Raw genomic sequence first — 24248 nt, 5'->3', positions numbered from 1 at the left:
AGGTAAGTAAGAAAAAGAAAGGAAAAGGAGCATTTGTCGAGGCAGAGAACATGTTACATGTTAACTATGACCCATCCACTCGAAGACTAGGCATTCTCTCTCTACTGAAGAAATGCTTGCCTGCAGACAGTGAAGCTGTAAGCAAAATGTAGAAGGAAAACATAGGACTGCAGAGACATAATGTATAGTTCAATGGAAATTCTATTGATAGAGAAGAATAAATTACAGCATTGGCATATATTGATTGAGGTCCATATAACTATCTGAAGTATCAAATTAAGCCTAAAGGGATAGAAATTTTTAGTAATTCCTGTGATCTGAATTAAGGATTTTTAAAACCACATCTGGCTTCAGTAGTAGAGATTTGTATGATTGATTATTTTCTAGGGCCACCCACTTGTGACAGTTTGAAACTTTCTGTTAATCCCAGGAAACAGCATGTTCTTGAATCTATTCCATTCAATCCCTTTGATTGGATTGGTTTCCGTTGGGAGGTCTTTGATTGGATTGATTCAGTGAGGCATGACCTGGGGTCCTTGCTGGGGTCCTTTATAAACAGAGGACTGGAAGCAGAGACACCAGAAAAAAGCCTCAGAAACAGAAGGCCTCTGAGAGGCTAGGCCCACAGAGCAGCTCCAAGCTGAAGAGACAAGACCAGAGGATAGGGGAGAGATGAGTCAACCAGCATTTTGCCTTGCATGCACTTGATTGCCCACAGCTGCAACTTGGTGAGACAGAATCTCTTGATGATGCCTTGATTTGGACACTTACACAACCTCAGAACTGTAAGCTTTCAACTTAATAAATTCCCAATATAAAAGCAAATATATTTCTAGCACATTGCCTTAGCAGCCCTTAGCAAACTAAGACACTTGGAATATAGTTCTCTTTTCTTTTCTAGAATTAACCTCCAGGTAGCTCCTTGATGGTTCTCCAGATAAGTGGTTCTCAGGCCTTAATGTGCACATGAATCACTTGGAACTCTTGTTATACTGCAGGCTGATAGAGTGAGTCTCCAGTGGGCCTGTGATTCCATTCCCATGCTGGTCCTTAGAATTTTCAGGTCTCCTTTTTCAACACTACACAATTTCCCTTGTTAATAACCCAGAAATATTATCCTCTCTCTTTTTCTTATACTAACCAGTCAGAGAAGTAAGATAGTAGCCAACACAGATAGGCCTTAATAATCTGAGATTATTTTTTAATTTAGTATAAAAATTCCTACAACATTTTATGATTTTAATGTTATATATTTCATTATTTGCATATATATATATATATAAAGTTTGATTTATCATGATCATGCTTCTATCAATAAGAAATTTCTCTCAAACACCCTTCCTAAGTTCAACAGTACCACAATGGTTAATGTCATTAAAATGATCTAGAATGTCTGCAAGATCCAAAACTCTCTACCAAATTATGAAATAAATAATATTCACTATAATTTTAGAGTTCATCTTACTTTATTTCATTCTAGTTATCTTTAAAACAGTATTCCAAACATGATACACATGGTAATTCTCAGTTACTCTGAACACATTTTACTCCTGAACAATGCCAATTGCCTGAAAGTGAGGTATACTTGTTCACTTTTATAAAGATGATAACACAAAAGGAGTATACATGTTAAAAAATCAGAAGATAAAGGTTTTGACAAGTTTATCAGTTTATTTCTTTGCATATTATTCGCTGTGGAAAAAAAACATAAGCTGCTATGAATCTTTATTCATAGTACCTCATATACGAGTGTGTGGGCCTTGTGCCCTGCAGCAAAGCACATTTTCCTTATGGAAAAATTGCCCAGGTGAGTCTTTCTCTTCTTCCAATCTACAGTTGCCTTTAATCACACAACCAAAAGAATCAGGAAGGATGTCCTTGTTAATGACCAATAGTTTAGTCCTGTGTTGAGTCCTTGGGTGCACTTTCTCCTTCAGATCCTTCAATAGCTGAAAATTCTACGTCAGTAAATGGTTTCAGAAATTTCTCAACCTTGGTTAATCTTTGCTTCAGTTTCTGCTGCATTGACTCATACTCAGCCAGGATCTGGGCAAACCTTGTTTGTAGGCGGTCCACTGACCCCTCCATTCGGATTACCTTTTCTTCAAGGTCTTTAGGATCGCTTCCAGCGTTTGCGATATTTATATCCAGTAGCCCATCCTTCATCAGGATTTGCTTCCCTTTCTCTTCTAGCATAGCTTTGGCATCTGGATACTCAGTTAGAGCTTCCATGAGGTCATCTTTTGAGAGACAGAACAGATCTGAGTAGCCGATACTTTTAATATTGGCCGTTCTTCGATTGCCAGCTTTGCTACCTTTAATATTAAGAATGCTGATCTCACCAAAGTAGCTGCCATCACTCAATACCACAAACTGGGTGATCCCATCATCTGCCACCACAGCAAGTTTGCCTTCCTTTATGATGTACATCTCTCGTCCAATGTCCCCTTTCTTGCAAATGTAATCTCCAGGACTGTAGACTTGGGGTTGTAGCTTCAAGACCAGTTCCACTAATAGACCAGCTTCACAGTCAGCAAAAATGCGCACCTTTTTTAATGTGTCTAAGTGAACATTGATGGCAATCTCTGCTCTTAGTTTATCAGGTAGATACTTCAAGACTTCTTTCTCGTCAACTGTTTTTTTGTTGGTCCATAAATAGTCAAACCATTTAATAACCCTCTTTTCCATATCTTTGCTTACATTTCGAAAATGCATATATTGCTTGATAGCATCAATTCTTGCTTGAAATTCTGCTCTGGCTGCATTCATGTTGGAAATCATAGAACCTATATTACCAACAATGGTAGCAAAAATTAACACTCCAATTAAGAAATCAGCCACCACAAAGACATACTCAGAATCCCTCACAGGAGGTGGTGTTTCGCCAATGGTGGTCAAAGTCAATGTAGACCAATAAAGACTATATACATATTTTCTAGCCAAACGGCCAAATTCAGGGTCATTAACATCAGGATAGACCCATGTATCATTTCCAAATCCAATAGCTTTGGAAATAGAGTAGTACACACATGCATTCCAGTGGATGATAATGACAATATACATGACAAGATTAGAAATCCTGAAGATGTTTGGATAATTTGTCCTTGTTTCTGTTCTCTGGAAGAACTCAAACATACGAGAGATCCTTAACAATCTGTTAAGTCTAATTTCTGGGTAGTTCCACCCCAGCTTAAAATACAGCAGATCAGTTGGTACTACTGACAGAACATCAAGTTTAAATTGCAAGTGTGATTTATATTTCTCTATGAGCTTAAGCTTTTCTTTCACCAGCAGGCCTTGTTCAAGGTAACCTAAAATAGAAAAAGTAATTTAATGCTTCTCCTTTTTATGCCATTGTGAATTTTCCAAAACTAACTCTCAATAAACTTTGTCAAGTTCAAAATAAGAATGCATTTCTCAATAAATACACCTTTATCAACAATAAGATTTGAGTACCAATCAACATATGCTTTTGTGGAAATATTGCAGAAATAAAAACCTAACTGCAAAAAGGTAACAGATTATATATTATGTACTTTGAGTCCTGAAGTTCTCCCTAAATCCAGCATCTTCCTTCCAGGTAAAGCTATTCCTTCTATGGATAGTGCTCTTGGAATGTTTCCTGAACATCCTAGCTCTGTGCCTAATACCTCATGCCACTCTCGGGATGGAACCCCATCCCCATCCACAAAGCTCTGGTACCAACCCTACTGTCTGACTATTATACATGTTCTTGCCTTGCCTCTTCAGTATGAAGCACAAGTGTCCTTCTAGGCTACATTTTTATCTCTTTCTTGCCCCTGTCTTCTCCCCAGGCTTCCTTGGACACCTATGACCTTCCCTTTTCCTATGCAGCTAACAGGGGCAGCAGCCTTTGAGGCTTTGCATGTTAAACCCAGAATTTCAGCACTCTGATACTTTACACTAGGGAAAGAATTTTTTCCTCCATTCATACTGGTTACCAGAGCTATAAATAGAACACAGCAACTGAAGTTTGATCCAGGGCACTGATATTTAGAGAATGTCCCTAGTTTAACGGTTCTTAAAGCCTAAATGATGTGCAAACTCGTTACACTTACATGCATAACTCAGCTTAGAAACAACTGACCTTAGAACCTACTTAACAGGAATACTTCAAATATGATGCTATCAGATAGTGCCCCTTGTTAACAGTGCCCTACCATGAACCACAAAGGTGACTGAAGGGAGTGCTTCCTGCTTCTTTTTAAATTTGTGGTTACAGCTCTGCTGGGTACAATGAGAATTTTTTTTCTGTATGCCTCTTTAAGATATCTCCCTTTTAGGTAGCAATTACCCTCTCCCTACAGAGCTAGCAGAATATTTCTGATATCTATTCCCATCACATGGCATAAGTCCAATGAATAAGATAATATAGAGAAAGCCACCAATGACATTCAAAAAGGTTGCCTAGTAACATCCTTCTGAATCAGTTGGAGTGGCCTATCTCTGTGGGTGGGCATATTATAATCTTGCTTTCAATTTCTCCTTTTCCTCTAAAACAGATTCTGTGAGTCTATTTTGAACAACACTTGATTTAGGAAATTCTAAATTATATTATAGAGGTAAAGCCATGAAATTGTAAAATATCCCAACTGAATATATTTACCTGTTCTTGTTCGTATAAACATATCAAGAAGATAGACTATATCTGATAAGTAATCAAAAACGAGCCAATATTCTAGGTAATCAGACTGAAGTTCATCAAAACACGCTCTGCAAAAGAAAAACTTTTATAAACAAAATGAAATGGGGGCCAATTTAACTAAAAGCCTTCTTTACATAATCTTTATCATGGTGTAAAGTATAACATGCAAAAAGGCTGGGAGGGATCCTTAGTCCATTTAACCAAACACAGCTTTCCCAACTCCTTCCCTGGGTGATTGAATATATTTTTTGCACACTTCTGAATTCCCATGTTCTTTACTTATATACTAGTCTGCTTTGTAAGAACATCAAATAATAATAAATGACCTTAAGTCAAAATCGAAACGTGTCAGGTAAAACATAGTGATCACCAGGTTCATAATGATTATTCATACCCAAAATGCTTTAGGAAATAGCAATTGGTCCTGGATGGCTAAAATGTCAAAAAGACAGAACCAAAGAAATTTTGGGAGATGTATTTTGCTCAGTAGCAACCTAGATTCTTGATCTGTTTTCTCTATTGGCAAAGTTTTTTTCTCCTAGGCCAAAGAAAATATAATTACTCCCAAAGATCTAAGTAAATGAATGAGCAATCAAAACTTTAAAAGTAACTCCATCCCTTCATCCCAGTACTAGGTATCTAGTGTATTAGAAACTGAAGTACCCACTGCAGATTGCAGGAAAAGCACACCAGGAATAATGTAGCTTCTCCTCACAAACTATGATGGGGAAACAAGGGATATCTTGGAGAGCTCTAGGTTAACAGGGAAACTAGAAAGAGGTTGAGATCCACAAAAATATATAGATACCTTGCAATAATCATAGTCCAGTTGTACATAACAGGCAAGGTAATACAAAACAGCCAGTTGTAATATATGTTTCCTGAGGGGTCAATTACCATGACTTCTTTCTTCTCCCTAGCAGCAATTAGAAATAAAGAGTTACCATAGGGTTATTGCCTGAAAACCTTCTTGTTACTTAAATGTGAACTCTAAGCCAAAGTCAGCAGATGCACTTCCTCTCCCGCCCCCTCCACCATTCTGCCCTGGAGTCTGGCATGGGACATGACTCCCAGAGATGAGCCTCCCTGGCACTGAGGGATTACTACCTTAACCAAAGGGGGAAACGTTAAATACAAAGGAGTTTTACCACTAAGAGATTTCTAAATAAGTTGGGAGGTCAATCCAAGGTTACACTTATGCATGTCTCAGCCAGATCTCACTATCTGCCTCAGTAAACAAAGTCTCAAATAGGGGTGGTGCTCCTGACGGCTCTAGTGCCATCCAGACACTATAAGGCAAGGCACACAACCCCTTGAAATTGGTACCCTATCAGTGGAACTTACCTTGGAATATATGACAACTTATTTCCCCATTGTAACAGAGTTTATCTCATTTATAATTTCCCTACACATGATTCTTCAGCCCCTTTTATTTGAGTCTATAATTAGCACTCTCCTCATTAAATATATGTGTCAAATACATAAATCTTCAGTCTATCTATAACTGCAAGCAAAACAGTTCTTTCCATCTGCTCCATAAGATCTAAGCCCCCTCTCAGTCTGAAGCAGGGAAGGTTTCACCATCCCAAAATCCACAAGGTTGAGGAATAAACAAACATAATGGGGTAATGCAACCACGGACAATATAAAGTTATTAGTATTGTAGTAATAGAAGATGTAACTTTGATATAATGATAGTGATTACCAGAAGTTCTGAGGAGTGGGGGAGGGAATAATAGTTGGGACATAGGATGTTTTTAGAGCACTAGTATTAAGTGTAAAACACAATGTAAACTATAGACCTTGGTTAGTAGCAATGCTTCAATATTTATTCATCAATTGTAACAAATGCACCTCACTACTATAAGATGCTGTTAATAGGGGAAGAGGTGGATGGGGAGGGGTATGGGTATATGGGAATCCCTTATACTTTTGGTGTAACTTTTCTGTAATCTAAAAACTCTTTAAAAATAAACTTTACTATAGGTGGAAAAAAGAAATAAAGGAAGTGATTACCAAGGAATAAGAACATTTGGTTATGCCCATTACCCTCAGTGAAACAGAAGTAAGTTGGAGAACTTATACTACAGTGAGAAGATTAGACTGACATAAGGTCACTAGTCATAAGAAAATAGTTAATGAGATGTTAATAGACAAATCACCAGTCATACATTAGACTTTTATTGAAGCCCTGGTTTTACTGTGATTCTACAGACAGTTCTATGACTCTGGCCACTGAGAAAAAATAGTAGCATATGTCATGCAAAACTATGGGTGGTGGGGAATGGTTGTAGTTCAAGTGGTTGAGTGCCTGCTTCCAATATAGGAGGTCCCAGGTTTGATCCCTGATTGCCTCCTAAAAACAAAACAAACAAATGAAAAAAACAACTCTCACTGGGGAACAGATGTAGCTCAGTTCATGAGATCCTGGGGACATTCTCCAGTACTTCCTAAAAAAATAAACTATGGCTGGTGGGAGAATGGTGGCTTTGCCACTTTCCCTCTCCCTAACTGCCTCCTCTCCCCCACCATGCCAGTTTACAAAGCAAAACGGAACTATGGGGGTGAGGGGGTGGGATGGGGAATGTAGCTTCATTCTCCTCAGTAGGGAAAGAATAATATATCACAACCTAATAAAAAGCATTTATTCGTAAGTATGTAGAAAATATTCTTTAGGAGAGGCAATAGAGGGCAAGAGGAAGGAAGAAAAAAATATATGGTCCAATGGAAATTTTTTTAAAAATTTTCTGTTATCAAACCCATATTTTTAAGGGCTTTCCCCTTATCCAAACTCCAACTTTCTAAATAGACATAATTAACAGTATTATTGTCTGTAGAGAATTATTTAAGGAAGTTCAGAATATAATTTTCCCTTTAATGAAAAGTAAAATGTCACTTGGACTCACCCTTGTGAAATGTTAATTCTCAAATATTTGCTTTGAAAAGTACCTTTTAAGAGACTGGTTTTGATAGCATTTGTTCCTCTCTCAAAATTAAAGCATGGCTTTGGCAATGAGGCATCTTTCCTTTGGAGTATATGCCATACAGTATTTATTGTTCAAAATTTTTAAAGAAATTATTAAATTTATATCTTCAATTGGAAAAAAAACAAACAGTAAATAACAAGATCCTAGAATCTGATTTTCTTGGAACCTTACTACCTCCCAGTGGTAAGCTTCTCTTCACCAATGCTTGTGGAAGAGAACTAACAGTGAAAATTCTTGATAAGAAAACAAAGAAATAGTGTCATAGCTAATTTTAGGGATATTAGACAAAAAGTCCTAATTTGCTTTTGATAATTTATTTAATCTTTAACAGCATTTCTTTACCATAAATTTTCTTCCTGCTTTATGACGTGGGAAATTATGCACTGGGTTCAAAACACATCACAAATTCATCCTTAATTTCAATATCAGTAAAACTACATACTCCTCTTTCTTATCTTTGCTTTTGTCTTCTTTCTTTTTACCCTCTTTTCCTTTTTCTTTCTTCTTTTTCTTCTCTGGGTTCTTTTTATTTTCATTTTTATCACCGGGCTTGCTGTAATAGGAAATTATGTAGTCACTAGAATGCTATGGGCAGAAAAATGGGGAGTCAGTCATGTAAAAGTCTAGCTTACCTCTTCTTTTCCTTTTTCTTTTTCTTTTTTTCTTTTGGCTCTCTAAAGAAGAAATAATATCTCAGTCATATAATCAAATTACACTGACCTGCATTTTTATATACTTTCTTTTTTCTTGAGCAAGAATTCTCAGCTATGCATTCAAAGACCTGTCCCAATGCTCAGAAACCAGAACCCTGCCACCTACCACTATTCTACACATTTTTCCCTCAGTTCCCTACTATGCCATATGCACGGTCCTTTAGGATGAACTGATGGAACTTGATCTATGGATTAGTCAGTTTGTCATGAGGGTGTAAGAATCAAATGGCCATGTTTACACTATTGCCCAGACAATGATCACCCTGCAAGACAGTCATACAGTTAATTTTCCCAGTAGGCATAGTTTCAGGAGTACAGTCATCCACTTTGTGTGGAAATAGAAATGGGCCAAATAAAGAATGTACAAGAACTCATGGGCAGTCACCAATGTCTTGACTGGTTGGTCAGGGACCTGGTTAGGAAAAGATTGAAAGGTCAGGAAAAAGAGCTCTGGATAAGAAGACTAAGTTCAGCCAACCACATCTTTCTTTTTTTTTGGCATGAACCATGGCCTTAGGTTAGAACATGAAAGTCCTTGAAGTCCAGAAATTTGAGACTCTCCTCTGATGGCAATTTTGGGCGAGGAGGGGAGTGTCACTATAGTTTTAAGAGGAGATTGAGAGGACAAACATTTGTTCTAAATAGATCTAAATGGATGAGCGAGGGTGAGTGAAGAATATCTGTTAGGAGCTGTTGGCACAATAAAAAATCCAATAAGACAAGAGTAGAGGTGGCGGGAAAGAAAAGGAGATGATGGATCCTAGAGATAATGAAGAGAACTTGATAACTCTGATCAGGAATATGAATCCACCACCTGCCTGAAGCATTGTGGGTTTTATACAAAAATAAATTAAGTAGCCCTCTCTATAAATCTGTTACCTACTGAGAACAACTCTTCTGTGCAACGTAAACAGAATGGGCTTTGTAGTTAGGGGCTAAATTGTGTTCCTTGACAAGTTACTTAATCTCTCTGAATTTCAGATCACAAAATGAAGAAATTCAAACTTCCTTGAAATCAAATGAGATAAACATATAATGTGATCAATAGGTGGTAGACATCATTAAACATTCTGAAATGCCACCCCCTGCCCCCTGCATACACCCATACACACACACACACTTGTTTACCCATACCAAAATTCTACTTATCCATAGCTTTCCTGACTTCTCCAGGCTGAAACGGGTCCTCCCACAATGCCTGTAGCATTATTATGTTTCTTGCATATGGGCGCCTTTTTGGTTTTGTTTTGTTTTCAAGAACAGAGGGTTGAATTTATCAATGTCTCACATCCAGATATTACTGGCCCAAGTAAGGCCACTTTCTTGCTTTATTCCATTTTATTCCTCTACCTCTCCATGCCCTTGTCCCTACCCTTCTAGGAGATCATTCCAGTGTGTTTTATTTGTATGTATTCTAGCAAAATGCCTATTGTTATTTTATGGACATGCATTTTTAATTTTCATAAATAATACTGTATTCTGAAAAAAAAAGAGAAGAAGATGACTAAATGGACTTATGGTCTGAGCACAAAGTTTGAAAATCTTTATATCCTATGGTAATGCCCATCAAATAGTGTTCACCACAGAAAAGGCACTCAACAATCAAGTAGACAGAATGACATGGTCTGTCTCTGTCATCAGCCTCCTCGATGCTGGCACAGTATTTTGAATTGAGCATCCATGATTGTAAAGATGAACTATGCATAGGCCCAATGTGTGGGTTCCCATTCACGAAGGTGATCTAACTATGTCCAACCTGTGTGTTACAGAATCAATGCTGCAACTTCAATACAGCACTATCCCTTGAGGAGAGCAATCAGTCCCTCATTGTCAAGTTCATTACATTAGATTACATTAGATTGCACTAGGAAGGAGCATAGAATATCTTGACTTGAATCAATATATATTCTGGATACTGATTTGTTTATTGCCATAGGCCTTTGGCCAGCACTACTATTCAGAAGTTTATAGAGTATGCTCCATTAACAGATCACTGCATAATACCACTTTGGACCAAGGGACACATTTTACTGCAAAGGAGATATGACATTGAGCACTGAACAAGGGATACAATGTTACTATCATATGCTATATTGTTCAGAAGCTGCTGGCCTGATAGAGTTATGGAGTGACTTTGTAATGGCACAGCTGAAGTCATGCCACAGAGATGATACCCTAGAAAGATGGGATGCCACCTTCCAAGATATGGTATAAACTCTATATCAGTGACCATATATGATACCTATATGCCTATATACAATGCCTATATACAATGAATGGGTCTAGACACCAAGGAATCTAAGTAGGAATGGTTCACTTGAGAAATTGGGGCTTTACTACTCCCCCAACTTTAGGCATTGTGGGTCTAGAGGTCCTGGTTTCTAGAGAGGCCATGCTTCTACCAGAAACACTGTTAGAGTCCCATTAAATTTTATGCTATGGCTGTCCAACCACTTTGGACTTCTCATGCCAAACAACTAGTAGGCAAGGAAGGGAGTCACTATACTGGCAGAGGTAATAGACTCTGATCATCAGGAGTAGATTGGGCTGTTGTTATGTAATATGAAGAAAGGGGGACTTTATTTAGTATCTAAATGATCCACTGTGGTATCTCTTGGTATTCCCTAGCCTAATTTGGATAGTAAACGAACATGTGCAGCATACATGACCCAAGAAGGACAGGGTGATAAAGGGCTCAGATCCCTCAGGAATTAGGGTCTGGATTACTCTACCAGATAAGCCACTTCGACCAGTAAAGGTGCTGTCCAAGGGTGAGAGGACTCCAGAATAAGTAGGAGAGGAGGGAGTGAGGAATTTCAGTTAAAGCCTAAGACCAACTGTAACTGTCATGAACATTAGTCTATGGCATTAATCTTCCCCTTATAAATTTCTACAGAAAAAAAGAAGAAAGTGGATATGAGCAGTGCAAGAGGTAGACTGTAGGGTCAGTGGTGCACCACTGAGATCCCCCCTTCAGGGCTTGGGCATTCATTCTCCCACCTCCTGAGAGAAAGTTGATTACTGACAGCCCTCGTCCAATGACTGTGCTGGCGTACAAAGGCCCTGTCCTATTGTTTAAATTTGGAATGACAACAAAGGACCATCCCTGCTCCAGAGCTCCCCATGGGATCACATTGCATGTCAACTCTCTCACTAAAGTTCAAATTCTCCCTCTGCCCAATCCTGCTTCCCTAACTTCTTTCCAAGTATACTTCCTGAGAGAACTCCCAGTAAACCTGTGCACACAGACCTCCATCTCAGAGACTGTTTCCTAGAGAACCTGACCTAAGGTACATTGACTGAGAATGGAAAGGATTAATAATTTTTTCATTTATTTTTGTCAGCCAGTCAATCCAAAAGGAAGGACAATTGCATGTACAGTGTAGACATAGTTTTTCCATCTTTATTCAAATAAATGAATAAATAAATACTACTCAATACGGGTAGCTGCATTTTCAGAAGTAAATAAACAAACAAAAGAATAATAGAATGCCGTTTGTATTAGACGGTCAAAGGGGTGCTGATGCAAAATACCAGAAACTGGTTGGTTTTTATAAAGGGTGTTTCTCTGGGGTAGGAACCTCCAGATACCAGGCCATAAAGCATAAGTTACTTCCCTCACCAAAGCCTATTTTCATGTGTTGGAACAAGATGGCTGCCGATGGCTGCGACAGTTTAGGCTTCCTGGGTTCCTCCCTTCCAGGGTCTTGCTTCAAGGTTCCTTTCTTCCCATGGCTTGTTTCTTCCTGGGCTCGGTATTCCTCTCTTCCTGGGGCTGGCTTCTCTTTCCTCTGTGAGCTTACTTCCTGGGGCTCCAGCTTAAGGCTTCAGCATCAAACTCCAACATCAAAACTCCAACATCAAAAACCCTCTACTCTGTCCTTTGCTATGCCTTTTATCTGTGAGTCCCCACCCACCAAGGGGTGGGGATTCAACTTCCTAATGATGTGGTCCAATCAAAGCCCTAATCATAACCTAATCATGCCCAGGTACAGACCAGATTACAAACATAATCCAATATCTATTTTTGGAATTCATAACCATATCAAACTGCTACACTCCATCCTCTGAATTTAGAAAAAAATTACAATATTCAAAAATACCTTAAATCAGTAACAATGCAAGTACTAAATCATATCACAATCAATTTAAAGAAATACAATTTGTTCTGGGGCAAAGTCATTTCTGCTATAGACCTCTGAAATTAAAAAACAATTTATCTGCTTCCAATACACAAATGGACAAAGGATAAGCATTTTCATTACACTAAGGAGAATTTTGGAGGGAAACATGAGTCATGGTTTCTCTATAGTTCAGTAGATCTACAGGGAATTCTCTGTTCAATTTCAAAGTCTGAGAGTCATTCTTAAGAAGATGGCTTTTTCTCCTTGGGGTCTTATGGGAACTCACCCTTTCCACTATCTTTCCCAAAAGCCATTTTCTTGGTGCCATCCTCATCAAATATCTGGGTGTCGACCAAGCTCCAGACCTCTACCTCCAAGAATGTTGGGATGATTGCCACACTTTACCCAATCTTTGGGTTAGAGTACAGTGATGTGAAGGCAACATTCCCCCTAACGTTTGGCATATAGGCTCAACCCTCTCAGAACAAGAAGTTGACCACCTGACCTTCCCTAACCTTTGGGGGACAGATCCACCCCTCTCAGACCTATGGAGTGCTGACCTTAACTGCCCTAATCCTCGGGCAATGTGCTCCACCCTCTCTATACCCTGGGGTAGCAAAACTCTCCCAGAACATTGAACAGGAACATCCACCCTCTTCAACTGTTGGGGCAAACTCACCCTTTCTGTACACATGGGTGGAGTTCCTCTCTTGGCCCAAGGTGATATCTTAATTCCAGATCTCAGCTTTCATGGTTTTCCTCTTAAAGCTGTTTCTCCTTCAATCTCTCCTTTCCATGTCCAGGCTGACAGTGGTTTTGTTCATACAGCTCTCTCAGAAACTTTGTTGATTTAGCATGCAGGAAGCAGGGGTCCAAGCCATCCGACAGTAAGACTTTCCACAAATCTTTCCTAGGTAACTACATTTTCAATGTTGATTTAGCAGTTCCAAGTTTAGTTAAGTCCTCCAATGGGGCACTTTCATCTGGGATCTTGATTTCCAAAAGCTTAAATTTCCAGAATTAGTTTCTGTTTTCTTTGTGCCTGACAATTCAGTCCTCAGCGTAGCATATCTCTCTCATCCACCATTTTGCTATAAGCTGTAAGCAGAAGCCAAGCTGCATTCTCTGGTTTTTGGAACATTCTTCAGCTAAATGCCCAGGCTCGCCATTTTCAAATTCTTCCTTCCATAAAACACCAGGAGTTAATCTTGCTAAGTTCTCTGCAACTTTAAGATATGATTGCCTTTCCTCCAGATTGCAATGAGAGTTTTATCAATTATTTCTAAGGCATCATAAAAAGTCTCTTTAGCATCCATACTGTTATCAACCATCTCTTCAAAGCAATCTAGGCCTTTTCCATCAAGCATCTCACACTTCCTCCAAAAAATACCCCTTACCCATTTATAAAACCATTCCAGCATTTAGGTAATTGCAAAAGCACTTCCCCACTCCTCGGCACCAAATTCTGTATTAGTCAGCCAAAGGGATGCTGATGCAAAATACCAGAAATTGGTTGGGACTCAACTTCCTAATGACGTGGCCCAATCAAAGCCCTAATCATAACTTAATCATGCCCAGGTACAGACCAGATTACAAACATAATCCAATATCTATTTTTGGAATTCATAACCATATCAAACTGCTACACCATTGTATTAAATAGAGTTTTCCTCATATATATTTGCTCTATAACAGATTTAAATATATCCCTACGTTATGAATGGTTTTAAAACAAAGCTTTAGTTTTCTATTGTAAATGTACTTACTGGTCCTTATTGCTGCTGTTGTTAACATTGAAAAGTGCAATGGCACCAGGCAGGTATAGCTCCCTGAGAAATGAAAAAGTACAGTGAAATCACAGACGTCACCATCTGGATAATGTCTGTGGTAAGCAGATAGTCTTAAAGAACAAATTGGGGGAAGCGGATTTGCCTGAATGGATAGGGCATCCGCCTACCACATGGGAGGTCTAAGGTTCAAACCCAGGGCCTCCTGACCCTTATGGTGAAGCTGGCCCATGCACAGTGCTGATGCACACAAGGAGTGCTCTGCCGTACAGGGGTGTCCCCAAGTAGGGGAGCCCCATGCACAAGGAGTATGCCCCGTAAGGAATGCCGCCCCACGTGAGAAAAAAAGAAAAGAACAAATTGGGGAGTGGATGTGGCTGAAGTGGTTGAGTGACTTCTTCCCACATGGGAGGTCCCAGGTTCAGTCCCCAGTGCTTCCTAAAAACAAACAAACAAACAAACAAACAAAAAAACAAACAACAAGGAAACAAATGAAAAAACCAACTCCAGGGAGCCAATGTGGCTCAGTGGTTGAGTGTTGACTCTGGTACCTCAAAAAAAAATTGTTTTCAGTTTGTACTGGTTATTGAAGATTGCCTAGAAAACTTTTGAAAATATAGAGCCTCCAAGAAGCATGAGTTGCCAAATATCAGTGCCTTGAAACAAAGTAGTTAGTAAATGCCTCTTGATCGATGACTACACCAAGAGTTAGCATCCTCCTTGGCCTTGAGTGAACCAACTTGGGTCCACCAACCCCTGCAAGGGACCTAAGACTTAGATTGGCAGGGAGAAGGGAAAAAGTTGAAAGATAGATAAAAAATAATGGGAAGGCTGGAGATGGGCAATGGAGAGAGGAGCAACAGAAGCAAGAGAAGGAGGGGAAAATGCAAGGAAAAGGTAATTATGTTTCATAGGCTGGGAATCCCTGATCCACATCAATACCACACTGTCTACACCCTCAGAGTCCCCAATCTTTTGACATTCCCATGACCACCTTATTCCTACTAAGGATTCTTAGCTTTTCTCTTCTTCCTTCCCTGAAAGTAGGGACAAAAGTGATATAACCTCTTAGAGAATGACAGCCAACCCTCTCAATATGATTGTTTCAGGGCCCTGGAAGACGGGTCAGAAAGAAAATCAGAGTGGACTGAAGCATGATGTATCTTAGGGGACAGATGTGGCTCTCAGGGAAAATGATCAGCAAGAGTGTTTATAACTTGGTAGCCCATAGTAATGAATAATCAAGCAGTGGCTGCTTCCCAAGAGAGGATAAGGAACAGAAGCAGCAAGTTACTACAGAGATCCTGCATATTGGTTTGTTAGAAGGAAAATTTGCTAAACCCACTCTGTGGAAGATCTTTCATCTAAAAATGGCTTAAAAATAGATACTGGAGCAGATGTGACTCAAGCAGCTAGGCACCCACCTCTCATATGGGAGGCCCTGGGTTTGGTTCCCAGTGCCTCCTAAAGAAGACGAGCAAGACAGCAAGCTGACCTGACAGGTTGGCTCAGCAAGCTGACACAACGAGATGATGCAATGAGATGAGAAGCCACAACAAGAGACACAAAAAGCAGGGAGTGGATGTGGCTCAAGTGATTGGGCTCCTTCCTCCGACATGGGAGGTCCTGGGTTTGGTTTCCAGTGCCTCCTAAAAGACGAGGAGCAGACACAGAAAGCATACCGAGAACAGACACAGAAAGCAGATAGTGAGTGCAAATCAGGAGGATGGGGGGGCGGTAAATATAAATAAATCTTTAAAAAACAAACAAACAGATACTGAAGGGTTAATCATACTGCTCACCTCTGTGATGGTCCTCTCCTTCCATGTGAGCTATGTCTAAAGGAATCCCTTGCACAGGGGTTTTCACTCTCTGATTCTTCAAATATAGAGGTACTGTCATCATTATCAGAAAAGGAACTATGGACCAATAGGAGGCAGAGATTATTTAGATCAATGTTTTAAACCATTGTATATGAGGGTTAATATTTCAATGAGAACTGTTGCCTCATCTCTTTCCTTTCCCTCTCAAATTTACACACATAATTTTAGAGTGTAATAACTGTACAGAATACATGAAATTATGTCAAGAATTTTACATAATTCAGTAAAATGCATTCAATTAAGAAACTATTTTCCAGGTCCTCTGCATTCCTATTGTTTGATATATTGACTGATGTTAATATTAGTGTTTAACAGATAAAAAATTTGGTATCCGTGCTTTAGATATTGTTATGCAATTGTATGAGTTACCTACTAATAATGTTTTCTTTCACCAAAAAAAAACCCAATCACATATTCTATTCATATATAGGATAACAACTTTAAAATACACTTTTTTCCTTCACCTCCCCCTCCCCCTCCCTCTCCCCCATCCTGCTGTCTTTACTGTCTGTGTCTATTTACTGTTTGGTCTTCTCTATCTATTTCTCTTTTTGTCATCTTGTTTTTCTCCTCTAGGATTCGCCAGAACTTTATCCTGGAGACCCCTGATATGGAGAGAGGTTCTCTGTCAAATTGCACCACCTCAGTTTCTGGTCTCTGTTGCACTTCATTTGACTCTCCCCTTGTGTCTCTTTTGTTGCACCATCATCTTGCTGTGTGACTCACTTGCACAGGCACTGACTTTCCACACAGGCACTGACTCACCACATGGACACTCAGCTCACTGTGCGGGCACTCGGCTTGCCATACAGGCACCTGGCTTGCCATGCAGGCTTCACATGGGAACTCGGTTCACCACATGGGCACTCGGCTTGCACACTGTCACTGGCTCACCATACAGGCACACTTCCCCTTCTTTTTTCACTAGGAGGCCCCAGGGATCAAACCCAGTTTCTGTGGTAGGCACAGTGGTAGGCAGAGGCCTTATCACTTGAGCCACATCCACTTCCTAAAACATACTTTCAAGTAAAATAAAATGGACACTTGCATTGTGCATTTTCTGGAGGAGTCCCTTTCCAAGAAAGGACTTTCAAGAAGACAAAAGCAATTGACTGCAGGGACTTTCCAAGAAAACGGAACAATGGAATTTACCCTACAGGACTGAAGATAGACATCATCTTGTGATTGAACAGTTTCAGTCCAGGAGAGCTAGCTTATTACAATAAACAACCATACCATACTAATCAATGTCTATCTGCTCCCCACTTTGTAAGAATCATTATATAAAATGGAAACAGAATCAGCCAATCAGAACATTTCCTCACATGGTTCCAAGTTTGCCCTAAATAAGGAGCCCCTTATAGGGACCCCCAATGGAGATCCTTTCCACATGTGGTTTGGATGCTTTTTGATTCATGGTTTGTAAACTGGTCAAACTTCCATAAATAATATCTCTTCTAATATTTTATTTTAACATGTATTTTTAGCACTTATTACTCAATGTACTTTTTCATATTTATTTACAGAAATGATATCCTTTTAGATTTGAAATCTCTCAAGAAGAAAAGTTATAGCGGTAACTAAGGAAATATTTAACATAGGTGCTTAGCTGATACTTGTAAAAACTGACCACAATACTGTCTATGTTCATTTAGTAGACAAGTTATGCTATTCTAAATTACAAATTTCCCTCAATTAGATAAGTTACAGAGTTTAAGGTTGCAAATTACAAAGTTAAATTGAAATTAAACCTACTAAAGAACCATTGCTAGTATTAAAAATGTAAGGAAAAATGCATGGATTCACCTGCATGCTCCATTTTCCATCCTTCTTATTTCCTTTTCAGTATCTAGTACAATTACATTGGGAATATATACAAAGGAGTGCTGTGTATTGATAACATTTGTCTTCATGATTAACTTGGTCTGGGGATTAAGAAGTCTTATTAGTGGGAAAGAATTTTTTGACATATTAACATATATAATCAAAAGTTTCATTCTATCATATTTCGAAGGCTATAATAACAGACTATCACAAAGCCATATATTACTATCTTCAAAACAAAGTGTGCATATGTGCATATATAATCTATACAGGGTGGCCATATATTCTGGAAGTAGATACACACATATATCAGAATGAACAACCTTGAATAATTCCTCTGAGCTATGCTAGAGGTACAACCATATTCACTATAAATCAGGGCCCTTGGAGGCCAGTTTATTTTGCTAAAGGCTGCTAGCAGCAATGCACTGGACATGGGTTGGCTTTTATAATGGGAATTTTTTATGTTACAAGCTTACATTTCTGAGGCCATGAAATTGTCCAAAACAAAAATCCTCAAGAGATGCTGTCTCACCAAGTTGCAGCTGTGACCATCAGGCACACATTTTGCAGGGCATAATGACGGCTCTGCCTTCTCCTCCAGTCTGACTTTCTCCCCCAGTTCAGCTGTGGGCAACCAAGCCTATGGCTCATCTCCCCACTCTTCTCCAGGCCTCATCTCTTTCAGCCCCTCAGAGGTCTCTTTCCAGGCCTCTGTGCTCTGCTGATTCCAGCCTCCAGCCTTAAGGACCTCTCTCTTAGCTTCTCAGGGTATCTGTTTCTGCCGCTTTATTTCTATGTCTGAGGCTTTTATTCCTCCATTTACAAAGGACTCCAGTAAAAGGATTAAGACCCACCCTGGTTCATGCCCTACCAAAGTAATGTAATCGAAAGGTCCCATCTACAATAGGTTTACATGCACAAAAATGGATTAGCTTTAAGTACATGATCTTCTGGGATCCACCCAGCTTCAAATTGCCACAGATACTAACACATACCCATGATTCTCCACATCCACCTCTTTACATATTCAGGTGCTGACATAGATAGTTCTTTGGGAAAGTTCAATCTGGAGCTCTTAAGCACAATACTTGAAATATAATAAAATTTTGCAATATAAAACTGGAATCACTCCTGCACTAAGCACTAACTGTACATCTTAAACATAACTCATTATGATCGTTTTACCTTTTCAGTGAAAACATAAATAATAAAGTAGGAGCTAAAAAAATGTATTTATATTACAAAAATAAAATTGCTTTATAACAGAAAAATTCTCATGTATGTGAAGAAATTAAAAATGTAAGAATAAAATGCTTTTAAAGAAAATCCTGTGTGGTAAATCAACAAAGACATGAAGCACAGAGATCTTGAAGTTAGTCAAAGGGTAGGGCAGGGGAAATCACTAGGAAGAGAGTCAGGGCCATTGCAAGGGCCGAAATCTGACAGCCCAAGTTGACTCCTCACAAAAATTACCTTGCTTGGTCAGAATCCCAAAGAAATATTGAAAATCTATGGAAACTGGAAATCAATAACCACAACCAATGATATGCATTCTTCTAGGGGTCTTTGTCCCATCAAGAAAATGTCAGATTCAATTACTATCATATTTAATTTTGGGAACTTGAAAATATTTTGTCCTTAGTGTGCAAATAAATTAAATTATATGTTTACATGGAGGCAAGGAAAAAAAAAAAACATGACCCTTATCTCACTCCATGCATAAAAGTTAATTTGAGATGGATTCTATACCTAGACATAAAAGCTAAAATTATAAAGCTTCCAGAAGAAAACATATCTTCATGACCTTGGTGTAGGCAAAGATTTCTGAAAGAGGACACAAAAAATGGCACCAAACTTTAAAAAATTGATGAATTGTATGTCATCAAAATTTAAAATTTTGGTCATCAAAAGACGTTGAGAAAATGAAAAGGTAAGCCACAGAGGAAAATATTCACAGTGCATCTATGTTTCAAAAGACTTGTGCCCAGAACATAGAAAAAATTTATACAAATCAACAATTAAAAGAAAAACAACCCAATAAAAATATGGGGAAAAGACTTGAAAAAATTCTTCATAAAAAAAGATACAAAAATAGCCCAATATTATAGTTAATAGTACAATTATTAAAATGTACCATTTATCAACTGTAACAAATGTTCCACACCAATGCAAGGAGTTAATAAGTAGATGGTATATGAAGGTTCTGTATTTTTGCATGATTATTCTGTAAACTCACAACTTCTCTAATAAAGAAAAAATAATAATTGCCAATAAATACATGAAATGTGCTTAACATCAAGCTAAAATTAGTCATCAGGTTAGTAAAACTTAAAACCACAATGAAATACCATTTCATTACAATGGCTAAAATTTAGAAAGACTGACAACACCAAGTGTTGGCAAGTGAAGTAACTCCCATTGATGGTGGAAGAGAGGATGGTACAGTCATTTTGGCAATGTCTTAAAAAAAAAACATACACCTACTCTGTTACCTGGTAATTCTGCTATAAGAATTTACTCAATAGAAATGAAAACATATATACCCAAAATTACTTGAACAAATGTCTGCAGTAGCTATATTCATAGAACCCCCAAATTGGGAGCAACCCACATTTTTCATCAATAGGAGAGTGGTTAAACAAATTGGCTTATATAAAAAAATGAAATACTTCTCAGCAATAAAAAGGAATGAACTATTGATACTTGGAACAACATGAATAAATCTCAAAAAAAAACACAAAACCTTGGCTGTTACTATGTGCCAGGCATAAACCAGTTTGTTTCTTTAATTCTGACTCCAAACTATGAAGTTAAGAATTATTTTCAGGTTCCTACAGATAAGAAATCTAAGGATCAGAAAATGTACTTAAGTTAACCAGTATCATATAGACAGAAAGTACCAAATGTAGTGGATATATGAACAAAAGTATGGATTATGTCAAAATATACACCTTTAACTATTTTGTTAACATTGACTCTGAATTTCCCTAACATCTTTTATGCCAGACTTGACAAATAAAAAAAAATGCATTTGAACTGGAATATTAAAGTCTTCATGAGTTTAAAGTACCACTTCAATAACCCACATATAAATTTGAGAACCACTGACTCTCAGGAGGAAAAAGTAAACCAAAGGCCACACAAAATACCTGTCTAAATCATCAGAACTAAATGTCTTCACTTCTTGACTGATAGAAAAATTAATATGGTTAAAAGATAATACATGGATTTTAAAATGAGTGACTTGTGTGTGTGTGTGTGTGTTGTTGGTTCATGTAGTAAGGTATGGGATGGACTCTGCAGTATGGAATCATAGAAACATAGCAGCAGTTACAGCCTCAAAAGTCCTTTGAGCCAACTCCCACCCAATTTTGGAAAGCCTCTGAAGTATTTTTGATAAATGATCACCTGGTCTTTCTTTGAACCCGTCTGAGTATGGGGATCTTACTCTTTTAAGTGTAGCCATTTCCATGATAGAGCAGCTCTGTTTTTTAGGAATTTTTTCTTAATATATTTACTTCACAGTTTGTTGTGAGAATTAAATGGGTAAATTGTCTAGTATTATGTAAATGTAATCTTCTATTATTGGTTTAAAGAATATAATTCTCAGAATAGCATATACTTTTGAGTTACAATGAACTTCCCATCATTTCCACCCTTTTACATTAGTCTGCCTTGACTGATTTCTCAAGGCAGGAATTTCTTGTCCAGTCACTGGACTTCTAAAATGAAAATCAAGGAGAAATCACTTGATGCAAGGAAGTGTATAAAACACACTTCATTCTTCACAGTAATATAAAACATGGCCTACATTTTATAAAATGCTAAAATATCAAGTGAAGCTAAAAATAAATAATGTTCTTTATCTTACCCTAGTATTCAAACAATACTGACAAAAGAAAAACTAGCAGCAAGTTGTTAATAATTTATAGATAATTTTGTGATGTTTTTCAATGAAAACATAATTATATTAAAAAATATAACTAATTTTTTTTTGTTTTTAAAGTAACATTTTTTTTTCAAACCTTTAATTGTGCAATATAGAAACTGAAAAACACAAGAAGCAAAGAACCACAAAAGTCATCCAGAATCACAAGCAGTTTAGTTTGACATAACCTTTAGGTCCTGTGTGTGTATAGACACAATGGAGCATACATTTTTATCTAGTCAAGATCTCACAGAATGTATCATGCTTTTTTACACATCATGAATATTTACCAATTCACTGCCCCAAAGCCATGAGATATTGTGATGACCAAGAATATATGACACCATCTCAGGGGGAAAAAAATGTATTCCTTTCTTGGGGACAAAAATAGCAACAGGCCTCTATACATACTGGCAGAATTACAAATACTATGCTCCCTTAATAATGCTCAATTTAAAGTGAGACTAAAGTAATTTTTAACAAGAAACCATCACTTTTTAAGAAGAGAATAGCGTCACTGTCTCCTTTTCATCATCATTGTGGAGATGTGACCATACTGGTTATATATACCTGCATGCCAACTTATAGTTATCAATCTCCCTCTAAGAGATCTCATGACTTATGAATAGAAAAGGAAGAACATATGATTATTTCACCCATCATAATGCATAGGAAAAAATTACGTGAGTTAAAAAACTAAACAAGGACAGGCAATATTATCCCTATGGTCATATCAAAACAAACCTGGGCATTACCCAAATCTGAAGAAAAAAGAATCATTTCCCATGTCCTAGTATTTCTTGGTGGCTCAAGTTTTCCACTTAGGCAAGTTCATTTGCTTGTTTGTTTGTAGAATTCATTTTCTAATACATGATCAATCTAGAAAAAAATAGAAAAAAAATCCTTGAAATTCCACTCCAGATTTGATAATTATTTATGATTGTATTTTCCTATTGCTTTTATAAATTCCTTTTCACATTTATATTTTAAACTACCTCATTTTTTTGTATAAAGTATGAGATAGGGATTTAACTTTATATTTTTAATATGGTTAGCCAATACACTAAACAATAATTAATCTTTTCCCTACTGATTTGAAATGCAATCCTCCTGTCTATGCCTAATCAACTATAGAGACTTTGATGGAATTTACATATCATTTTAGACTATCCTGGGAAATTATTTCCTTTATGGCTTATTAAAAAGTTTCTTCATATAGGTCCTATGCTTTTATTGTTAATCCCTAGATTTCTTTTAAAAATTTTATTGTGGTTATACAAATATAGCACAAAACTTTCTATTTTAGTCATTTTTTGTTAATTGATAAAGTTGTAGTTTTACAGAAAAACTAGGCAGAAAATACAGCGTTCCCATATACTCCCCTCATATTCTCCGTTTTCCCTATATTTAACACTTCACATTAGTGTGATGTCTTTGTTACAATTTGTGAAAAAATATGATTATTATTATTATGCTATTAACTGTATTCCATAGATAATATTACGGTTAACTGTTTGTGTTGTACATGCACATGGTCTTTAAAAAGTTTTATTATATTAAAATATATACAGGGGAGTGGTTGAATGCTTGCTTCCCATATATGAGGTCCCAGGTTCGTTCCCCAGTACCTACTAAAAACAAACAAACAAACAAACAAATGAAAAAAACAACTCTCATTGGGGAGCGAATGTAGTTCAGCAGTTGAGCTCCTGCTTCCCATGTACAAGGTCCTGGGTTCAATCTCCAATACTTCCTTAAAAAAAGTATATAGATACAATATAGATATATATACAACCTAAAATTTCCCCTTTTAACCACAACTAAATATATAATTTGATGGTGTGAATTACATTCACAATGTTGTGCCAACGTTAATGACTACCATCGTTTCTGAAAATTTCTGTCACCCCAACTAGAAATTATGTAAAAATTAAGCATTACCTTCCCATTCTCTACCCTCATCCCAGCCTCTGGTAATCTGTATTCTGGTTTCTGACTCTATTGGCTTTCTTTCATATCGGTGGATTTTGATTCATTTTGGGTGAATTTTTGTATATGTTAGGTAGGGCTCCACCTTCATTCTTTTGCATATGGATAAACAGTTTTCTCAGCACCATTTGTCGAAAAAATGATTATTTCCCAAACAAGTGGACGTGATACTCTTGTCAAAATCAATTGGTGGAGTGACATCATCAATAGGGCAACATAGTACATCCTCTGAGAAAGCCTCCCCAGAGATTTAGTGAATTAAAGGACAACCACTTGCTTAGAACTCTGGAACATGGAAGAGAATTGAGAAGGACTCCACAAATGCTGAATTGAAGAAACAAAAA

The 24248-nt window shown here is 37.6% G+C and overlaps 1 protein-coding gene across 1 annotated transcript; it reads right to left on the bottom strand.

Moving 5' to 3' along the window:
* Window positions 1–1504: 1504 nt before the first annotated feature.
* CNGA1 (cyclic nucleotide gated channel subunit alpha 1) lies at window positions 1505–18076 on the bottom strand. The gene is made up of 8 exons (XM_004469758.3): window positions 17967–18076; window positions 16080–16196; window positions 14257–14319; window positions 8286–8327; window positions 8096–8206; window positions 5475–5582; window positions 4628–4734; window positions 1505–3311 (listed from the first exon to the last, which is right to left on the bottom strand). The coding sequence occupies exons 1-8, from the start codon at window positions 18071–18073 to the stop codon at window positions 1897–1899; spliced, it is 2070 nt and encodes a 689-aa protein (XP_004469815.2). The 5' UTR covers window positions 18074–18076; the 3' UTR covers window positions 1505–1896.
* Window positions 18077–24248: the final 6172 nt, after the last annotated feature.

This window comes from Dasypus novemcinctus, chromosome 1 (assembly GCF_030445035.2).
Source record: "Dasypus novemcinctus isolate mDasNov1 chromosome 1, mDasNov1.1.hap2, whole genome shotgun sequence".
Lineage (NCBI taxonomy): Eukaryota > Metazoa > Chordata > Mammalia > Cingulata > Dasypodidae > Dasypus > Dasypus novemcinctus.
The sequence above is the reverse complement of the archived record's forward strand: the minus strand, read 5'-3'. Positions and strand labels throughout refer to the sequence as shown.